We start from the raw sequence: 8,975 nt of genomic DNA, 5'->3' as shown, positions 1-8,975 counted from the left end.
ATTGGCAGTTGGCCACAACCACACGTGGGGATGGGCACCATCACGGCGCAGCTCCCCTCAACCGTCGTCTTGAGGAGTCGCCCCAGCCAGAGCTGAGCTGAAGGGGGTCAATATCGTGGAGGAAGACAAGCAAGATGCGCCCGCAGCCACTCGCCTGCCTTGCACAGGAGCCACCCAGCCTCTCCTGCAGGCTGAGGTGGCCCCAGCACATGGAGCTGCTGGGATCAGCTCTGCCCAGAGCTCCAGCAGCACAGCCAGCCGTTGCCCCAGAGACGAGGCCGCCTCCTCCATGCCCTGCGGAGCTGGTCTGGCAGCGCCCGCAGCCCGAATTCAGAGGCAGGACTTGTCTCTGCAGGTCTTAGCAGCGACAGGGTTTCAGCTGCCAGGTTTGAGACGGAGGGGCTGATGTCATTTGTCATGTCTTGAAGGGCTGGAACAGAGAGGAACAGAGCCAAGGTCAGATCCCGCATCTGCAGGGACCCCAGGATCCCCTCCTGCCAGGACCACCCCACTCAGCTCTTCCTGTGGCCAGGAGGGAGCAGGGGCCAACAGGATCCGCAGGAAGGTGCTGGCCACGAATACTCCACATGCCCCTGAAATCTCTCTCCGCTCTGCCCACGTGCCCCTCGTCCAGGCAGGGAGCAGAGCCCTCCCCAGCCGAGGCAGGCATCGCATCTCCCTGCCCAGGCTCTTTCCTCCTCCCCGCCAGCCCCACCTGACACCCCGCTGCCCTCACTCACCCTCGCAGATGTTCTGGAGCTTCTCTTCCCGCTGACCTCTCACGCGCCGCCCAGCGAGCCCTGGGAACACAGAGCCCGTCACAGACCCTGCAAGCCTCAGCAGCACAGCTTCCCACAGCAGCCCCGCTGCACGCTTCCCTCCCCTCGGCAGCGCCGAGCCCGGGCCGTTCCCCGAGCGTGACGCCCAAGGGCAGGGGTGGGAGAGGGTGGCAGGGAGCCCCGTGGTTGCCCTACCCTGGCGTCAGGTAGTCAGGGCTCCACAGCCACTGGGCCGATTCCTGCTGCCGGTGCAGCAGCAGGGCTGGGGCCAAGCTGCAGTGGGGCAGGGAGGAATCCCCGGGGCTTGTGGCTCACCAAGGAACCTGACGGCCGCCTCCCGCGTGGACTCATGTGGGCTCAGCAGGTACGGCAGGGACTGGTGCAGGAACTCCTCTGCTCTGCTGCTGTACTCTGCCAGCTGGAGAGAGGGCAAGGGCATGGAAGGAAGGGTTGGTGCAGACTCTCCCTCGGCTGCATAGTCCCTGCGCCCCGGACTGGCCTCCACTGCCAGGACACCCACGATGCCCAGCCGGCAGCCGGCTGGTGCCAGGGTTTGGAGGGAGCAGAGGGCTGGGTGCTGCCCGGGAAGCTGTGTTGCCACCCTGTCGCCAAAGGACCGCTGGGTCAGGGCTCCATTGGCGTCCCCGGGCTCAGGGAGGGAGAGGAGCCTGGAGAAAAGCCCACAGGACCGCGTGCCCGAGGGAAGGGAGTGTGTGTGGGGCACAGGCTGGTGGCGATGGGCTGCAGCAGTGGGCAGGGACACAGCTGCCAGCTCCACATGCTGGGCATTGGAGGCAGGAGGTTTGTCCAGGCTGGGTCTGGGGCTTTGGGACCATCCTTACCAGGCACTCGCCAACTGCCCGTGTCTGCTCTCTCTTCAGCAGCTGGCAGAGCTTCCTCTTTCTCAGGAACTTGGCAGCTCCAAGGAGGGTTTCCCGAGAGGCCTGGAGAGCAGCAGAGAATGGGAGATGGCACCGCTGCCCAGGGCACTGGATCGGCATCCCCCGCACCTGGCTCAGGGCCTCCCCTGGGCCCTGGTGGGAAGATGCAGCAGCTGGGGAACGTGTCCATCGCTGGTTGTTCAGTGACCAGACAGAGGACGGGGGCAACCCCCATGTCTGGGGTTGGGACAGAGGTCCCCCAGAGCTGCTGCTCCGTAGCCAGGGCCAGGAGGAGGGGGGAGCGCCACGGTCCGCGAGGCGCCAGGGCAGGAGGCGGCCGAGCCACCTCCCGTGGGGACCCCAGCACGTCAGAAATCCTCACCTCTGCCACGTGCTGGTCCTCATCGTGCAAGTGGTAGAGCAGCGGGAGCAGGCTCTGGCGCACCTGCGCCTTCAGCTGCTTTCTTTCCGATTCCTCTACAGACTGCGTCACATCTCGGAACTTTTGGATGGAGAGCAGTCGCACGTAGCTGGACTCCTGGTGCAGAGGAAGAGGGTGAGACGTCAGCACCGGCTGCTCCAGGCCCACCTGGGCACGGGTCTGAAAACCCACAGGGCACAAAGTTTCCTGGCAGCACCCAGCACCCAGGGTGGGGGCACAAAGCCTTACGTTGTCAAAGAGTGGCCGGAGCCTCTCAGCCAGCTGCAGAGCGATCGAGGTGGTCACGGGCATGTCTCTGGGCAGAAGCACCTCGCTGAGCAGGATCGTCCTGACAATCTCCGCGTCTTTGTCCTGCAGCAGCTCTATGAGGCTTTGCCTCAGGAACCACCTTCTTTCGGCCTGTGCGGAACACAACGCGGGGTTATGAAGCCATAAACGGCTGCACTGCCAAAGCCGCTCCGGCGATTCGACCCCACGCTGCTGCCTCGGGGCCCAGAAGCCAAAGTCGTGCCCCGAAGAACTCGGGCAGCTGAACGGGGAGGCAGGAGAGCTGGGAGCAGCTACCGCAGCTCCCGAAGCCCAGCCACGGCCAAGCTACTGCGGTGCCCGGCACCCCCTGCCCGGCCCCCCGGTGCCCCTGGCTCACCATCGCGGGGCTCTCCCAGAACACCATGAGGCATCTGAGCGCCAGGCGACGCAGCACTGCGCACTCGCTCCGCAGGTACCCGGGGATGAGCCGCAGGAGGCGATCCCTCTCCACCTCTATGTCAGGGCAGGCCAGGAGCTGCAACACACCGAGCAGGGACAGGGGTGCCAGTCAGCAGGAACCCAGCTCCGCGCAGGGCTGGCCCGGCCGGCAGCACGGGGTGCAGGCAGGCAGCGCAGCCCCCCCTCTGCCCCGGCTCCCACAACGGGGCTCCCCCCGCAGCTGCGGCTACCGGAGGGCAGAGCAGTGGGAGGCAGCTCAGCGCGGCGGCGCTCGCCATCGGGCTCACCTCAACGAGGAACGCCATGGCGGGGACCTGGCAGCGCAGCTCCTTCCCGTGGAGCAGCTTGACGAGGAGGTCCGCCAGGCACTGGCAGAAGCTCACTGAGATGGCGCACATCTCTCTGGCAGGGGGAAGAAGGCATTGTCGGCCCTGAGCAGGGTGGGCACACCCTCCTGGGACTGAATCATGCAGGCCGGGTCTTTCCCCACTACCCCTCACCAGGGGAAAGGCAGCAGCAGGCTCCTTTTGGGGAGGAGACTGGAAAAACACCCATCCTGCCCTCAACCCTTCCCTTCAAGGAGCCCAACGTGGACTCATGTCACCCAGGCTTAGCCCCTGGCCCTCAGCACATCCTGCCCTGTCCCGACGGGCTGCCCTCAGGGGGGCTGCCTGCAGATGGACCCCCTGCACTGTGCCATCAGCCCAGGGCCCACGGCAATGGACGCTGGTGCTTTGGGAGCTGGCTGCTCCTGTGCACCCACCTCTGCCAGGCTTTCCCAGTCTGGTGGGCAACCCCGTGGTGACAAGTCCCTCTGGCCAAGAGCAAGGAGATTCTGTGGGGCACCCTGTCGGCAGGGGAGAAATGGCGGGGGGAGCGGGGAGAAGGGCGCTCTCACCTGGCCAGCAGACCCGCTGCGCAGTGGTGGGTCTCAGCGTTGAGAAGCATGTCCCAGCCGTGCTTCCGTTGCACTTGCAACACCACGTCCTCGTGCTGAACACGGCAGAGCAGCGCCTTGGCAGTCAGCACTGCAAATCTGTGTGCAGAGCACAGCCCGCGTCACACCGGGAGCCTTGGCCCCAGCTCCAGGACCATGGGAGAGATGAGAGGACTGGGATGGAGCACCTGTTGGGGTCAGTGGGAAGGCAGCCTTCCTCCTGGCATTCCTTCCAGAAGGTATAGACCTCCGCTGGCATCCGCTCTGTGCTGAAGAAAACTTGGAAGACCAGAGCCAGGAAGAGGCGAGGGGAATACGCCTTCAACCTCCGTGGGCACCTGGGCAGCTGGAGGATTGCCCACAGCGCCCTGGTTGCCTGCAGAAAACAAAACACCCAGAGATAGTGCTCAGTGCTGAGACGTCCCCGTGGCAGGGCCCAAGCGTGGCAGGGTGAGGCTCAGGCGCTGCCCTCGGCCACGGGAGACGCGGGAGCAGCACCTGGCCTGGCTGCCCCTAAACCTGCCCCCAATCCGGGTTTCCAGCCCGCCACGTGAGGCAGGGAGATGCTGTAGCAGGGAAGGATGCAGAGCCACCCGGAGAGGCGATGCTGGTGGTGAGCAAAGACCCACTCCAGAAACTCACAGCCAGGGCAAAGACGTCTGTGGTGTTCCCGTCGGAGGTGGACGTGCTGTGCCTCGGCCAGTCCTCCAGCACGCAGAGCAGCTCCAGCAGCACCTTCTCTGTGGTCTTGCTCCTGGAGACCATCGCGCTCCACATGGTCGCAGCAGCTCTGCAGGGGCAGAGCTCTCTGTCAGCAGGGTCTCGGCCACAGCACCGTGGCCGGGACCACGGCAGGGACCTGGGCTGGCCACCAGCCCTGCCTCTGCCCACTGCCCCGTGCCAGCCGCACCCAGTGGGCCCGCTTCTGCGGGTGCCTTGAGGGGCAGGGAGGGGCCATGGCTCTGGGTGCTGGGGCTGACTTGCCAGGGCTGGGAAATGGAGGGGCCGAAGGGTCCTGAAAAATCTCCGTCTGTCTGGCAGCCCACATGGGATGGGTTCCCAGGGCTGCTGGGCTGGTGAGCCCTGAGCCACTAAGGCAGGCACGGCCTGTACCTGTCGCACCGTGGGGCGCAGCGCAGGAGGGTCACCACCACGTCATGGGGGTGCGCGTGGGTCAGCATCTGAAGGGCCTTGTCCATCCTGTGCTCGCCAGACACGTCGGTGTTGAGCTTGAGCCACTGGTAGATGCACCTCACAATCCTGGGCACCTGGAGGAGACACAGCTGAGAGCTGGAGTGCTGCCAGAGGGAGACACTTCCCCAGCTTCCCCCACGAAGTGCTTCCCTTCCCACCACACCGTGCCGGCCAAAAAGGCCCAGCGGATGCAGCTTCAGGGGGCACACGATCCCCGGTGCCCTCGAGCCCTGGCCGCAGGCTACTTACCTTGCTCAGACAGGAGACTTCACTTTCCACGAGCCCATTCAGCAGGACAGCAAAAGCCTCTGCTCTACAGGACTCGGGGCCTGCCGTGCCCTCGGTGGCTGAGCTGGTGGTGGGATCGAGGGACTCCTAAAACATTTGCAGGGGAAGGAAGGGGAGAGAAGAGAGGGATGTCACGCCGAGTGCCCCGATGGCGGCGCTTGGCTGGGCAGCGAGAGCAGCCCCAGCCCGGGCAGGGATGGCTGCGGGTACCTGCGCTGTGCTGCGGAAGCGGACACTAGTATGGGCCTGATTCTGCTCCTCTTCCGGCAGGTCCCAGTCTGGATCTGGCAAAGACAGAGCGCAGGCAGAGCTGAGGGGCTGCGCGAGAGGCTGGAGAGCACAGCCGAGCCCCGCGCTTCCCGGGCAGGAGCAGCCCCACGGGAAGGGCTGGTGGGACGCTGACCCCCGCCTCTCTGACCGCAGGTTGGGGCCGGGGGTGCCCCATGGATGGAGCCCGGCTGTGGCCAACAGCCTGGTCCCCTCTTCCCTCGGGATGCCCAAGGGGATGGGGCCGAGCTGGCTGCAGCCACCAGCCCTGTGGCCCAGCCCAGCTGCTCACCTGCCAGCAGCGACTGAACCTCCTCCTCCTCATCGGGCTGCTGTGCCACGGCAGCCCCATCGCCTTCCTCCTCCTCTGGCTGCTGTGCCGCGGCAGCCCCATCGCCTTCCTCCTCCTCTGGCTGCTGTGCTGCGGCAGCCCCAGCGCCTTCCTCCTCCTCATCAGGCTGCCGTGCTGCCGCAGCCCCAGCGCCTTCCTCCTCCTCCTTCTTCCCCAGCGAGGCCAGTCTGGGCACACTGGGGCGGTTCTCTGCCATCTCGCTGAGGCCTCGACGGCTCCTGTTGCAGGAGAGACTGTGTGAGGGTCAGCGAGGGACGGGGTGGCTGCGGAAAGGCTCCTCATAACCCCGCTCTGTTCCCTGTCCTGCCCTGTTGCATCTGCTGGGCACTGCGGAGCGGTCGTGTCACTGCTGGCGACCGTATCGCACGGGTCACAAAGGGCCGTGTGACACACCACCATGTGCCACCCACGGGCAGCACCCATCACGGTGCATCACAAAGGGCCCTGGGGCTGCCCGTCCCTCCGTGTGTCCCACCAGCGTGCCATGGAATCATGGAATGTTTGGGTTGGAAGGGACCTCAAAGCTCACCCAGTTCCAACCCCTCTGCCATGGGCAGGGACACCCTCCACTACACCAGGTTGCCCAAAGCCTCATCCAACCTGGCCTTGAACACTGCCAGGGATGGGGCATCTACAGCTTCTCTGGGCAACCTGTGCCAGTGCCTCAACATCCGCAGAGGGAAGAATTTCTTCCTTAGATCTAATAGGAATCTGCCCTCTTTCAGTTTAAAGCCATTGCCCCGTGTCCTGTCACTACATATCCTTGTCCAAAGCCCTTCTCCACCTTTCTTGTAGCCCCTTCAGGTACTGGAAGGCTGCTGGAAGATCAGCCCAGAGCCTTCTCCAGGCTGGACAACCCCAACTCTCTCAAGACATTTTAGTACTGGCTTGAGTACTTCTTTTAGGGACAGCATCGTCCCACCTTTGGCAGAGGCAGGAGACCCCTGCAGCACCAAAAAACGTTTGTAGGCGGCTTTCTAGCATCAGGTTTAATTCCTTGACCTGCTGGCAGCGCAGTGAGTATTGCTCCTGCCCCGACGAGGCAACCGGTTGGTATTTCTGCCTCACCTGAACTGGCCAGTTTGGCCCTTGCACCGCCTGGGCCATCTGGTTTTCCCCAGCCCTGCTTGGGGCAGCCAGTTTCCCCCCTGCTCAGCTCAGGGCAGTTTGTCTGGCTGCTGCTCCACTCGCCTGCACAGAAGCTGGGGAGGGGGCAGCCCCCACCTCCCCCCTCTCTTCACTGCAGCTCCGAGCCACACTTCGGGCTCCCTTGTCCCCATCGTATATGGGGCATCGGCAGAGGCGCTGCCGGCTCGGCCCTGGCCTGAAGGGATGGGGGGTCCGACCTGGCCAGAGACCGCTCCGACCGGTGTTGGAGCCCGGGAAGTTACAGGGGCTGCAGCCCCTCTCCCGCTACCAAAACCCCCAGCACACAGACCCGGCACACCGTGACGTTCTGACACGCACAGAAACGCCGGGAAGGTTTCTGTGTGCCCGCCTGCCCAGCGCTCATGCCAGAGCGCTGGGGAAGAAGGGCCCTTCAGCAGAGTTTTTTAAACTCCATTTAGATTTCTCAGGAGGCTCAACTCCCAGCACACCATGAAACTCCTATCGAGTATTCTCCATTTGGTCGCCAACCGTTTCAGCAAAACTCACCCCACACCTTTACCCCTGCCCAGGTTTCACAGCCTCTCCAGAGCTCCCTAATTCCAACTCCTTTTACATCCTTCTCGCCAAAAGGAAGCACAAGCCCAACAGTACTCAGCGTACAGCCTGGCACAGAGTGAAGCCACTAAATCTGTCTGCCCATCCATGACATCATGAGGACTTCTTTTCCCAAAAACCCACACCACCTCCTGGGAACAACCCAATCCAGACTCTGAGCAGCCGTCGCTGCCCACCATAACTCTGCAGCCATCCCACCGCTACTGGGGACTAAACCTGTCCAGAGCAAACCAGGATCTGACACTGACCTCAAGGAGGAACTGAAAAGGCGACTGGAAAATCTTCCACTGCTCACGACAGCAGGAAACCCAGCAGCACGTCCCAGTTTGTGCTGTTGAGAATTCCCACTCAGGTGTGTCCTTATGGAATTCCTTCCACAACACAGCTGTGCTCCTTGGTCTGCGAGGGGTGGCAGCCCCTGAGCCCGGTGCAGCCACCGCGCCGAAGCCAAGACAGCGTCTGCCACCGCTGAGCGGGCGAGCGGCCTTATATAGGTGCCCGGGCAATGACATCATGGGGGGGGGGGGGGGCGGGGCAGTGTGGCCTGATTGGCTACGGCCTGCCCTACCTCACAAAGGGGGGGCGGGACAGTACACCTTTCATGGAATGTTCCGGAATGTTCCGGACCCTGTGCACAGGGGAGGGGTGGGACAGTGTGGCCGTCCATGGGATGTCCTGCCCCCGTGCACAAAGGACAGGTGGGACAGTGTGGCCTTCCATGGGATGTCAGTTGGTCACTTTGGGTCAGCTGTCCTGGCTACGTCCCCTCCCAACCTCTTGCTCACTCCCAGCCTTTTGGGAGGGATGCTGGAGGGACAGCCTAGATGCTCAGCAGCAGCCCAAACACTGCTGTGCTCTCAACACCTTCCTCGCTGCCAACAGAGAGCACCGCACTGTGAGGGCTGCTGGGAAAAAACTGAACTCCGTCCCAGCCAGAGCCACCACGATCTCCACCCCTTATCCCAAGCCACTTGTGTCGTGCTCAGGTTCTACGTGATTTAACACATTTATACATCTTCTAACCACCCCTTTGTGTCTCATTCTCGTTACTAAAATCCCTGCTCACCAACACACGTTACGCTGCATCCTTAAACCATTCCGATACCCAACGGTACAGACCGGTACATTCTCGTTAGCGAGCACCTCTCCCCTGCCCCTCAACAGGCAGATGTCACTCATGAGATTGTGCAGCGTTCCAAGACTGATGGATAACTACTATGACTAGAAATTCAGCAACAGCCATGCCATGTCCATGTTCCAGAAATGCTTCTGTTATGGCTGCGGCCAACCCCCCTGGCATGTCCATAACTTAGAGCCAATTCCATTCGTCTGTAAAAACTGTGTTTGTTTCCAGAGCAAAATTAACGAAACTTATCCTCATGGTTTAGCCTGGCCAGCTGCT

General features: G+C 63.0%; 1 protein-coding gene across 1 annotated transcript; it reads right to left on the bottom strand.

Moving 5' to 3' along the window:
* Positions 1 to 224: 224 nt before the first annotated feature.
* LOC147525840 (maestro heat-like repeat-containing protein family member 7) lies at positions 225 to 6,044 on the bottom strand. Its single transcript, XM_086630905.1, has 15 exons — positions 5,789 to 6,044; positions 5,440 to 5,513; positions 5,191 to 5,316; positions 4,861 to 5,015; positions 4,390 to 4,537; positions 3,936 to 4,123; positions 3,709 to 3,846; positions 3,098 to 3,212; positions 2,749 to 2,886; positions 2,331 to 2,501; positions 2,043 to 2,198; positions 1,622 to 1,723; positions 1,095 to 1,197; positions 741 to 800; positions 225 to 430 (listed from the first exon to the last, which is right to left on the bottom strand). Exons 1-15 carry the CDS (start codon positions 6,042 to 6,044, stop codon positions 225 to 227), a joined length of 2,136 nt encoding a protein of 711 aa, XP_086487031.1.
* Between the last annotated feature and the right edge of the window lie 2,931 nt (positions 6,045 to 8,975).

The sequence above is a fragment of the Tauraco erythrolophus genome, unplaced genomic scaffold, assembly GCF_009769465.1.
Source record: "Tauraco erythrolophus isolate bTauEry1 unplaced genomic scaffold, bTauEry1.pri scaffold_59_arrow_ctg1, whole genome shotgun sequence".
Classification (NCBI taxonomy): Eukaryota; Metazoa; Chordata; class Aves; order Musophagiformes; family Musophagidae; genus Tauraco; species Tauraco erythrolophus.
The sequence above is the reverse complement of the archived record's forward strand: the minus strand, read 5'-3'. Positions and strand labels throughout refer to the sequence as shown.

Excerpts from the sequence above, each read along its gene's own strand:
- LOC147525840 (XM_086630905.1), bottom strand. The coding sequence starts at position 6,044 with ATGGCAGAGAACCGCCCCAGTGTGCCCAGACTGGCCTCGCTGGGGAAG. Across the intron at positions 5,317-5,439 it reads GCTTCCGCAGCACAGCGCAG|GAGTCCCTCGATCCCACCAC; the intron begins GTACCCGCAGCC and ends CAAATGTTTTAG. Across the intron at positions 3,213-3,708 it reads GCAGCGGGTCTGCTGGCCAG|AGAGATGTGCGCCATCTCAG; the intron begins GTGAGAGCGCCC and ends TCCCCCTGCCAG.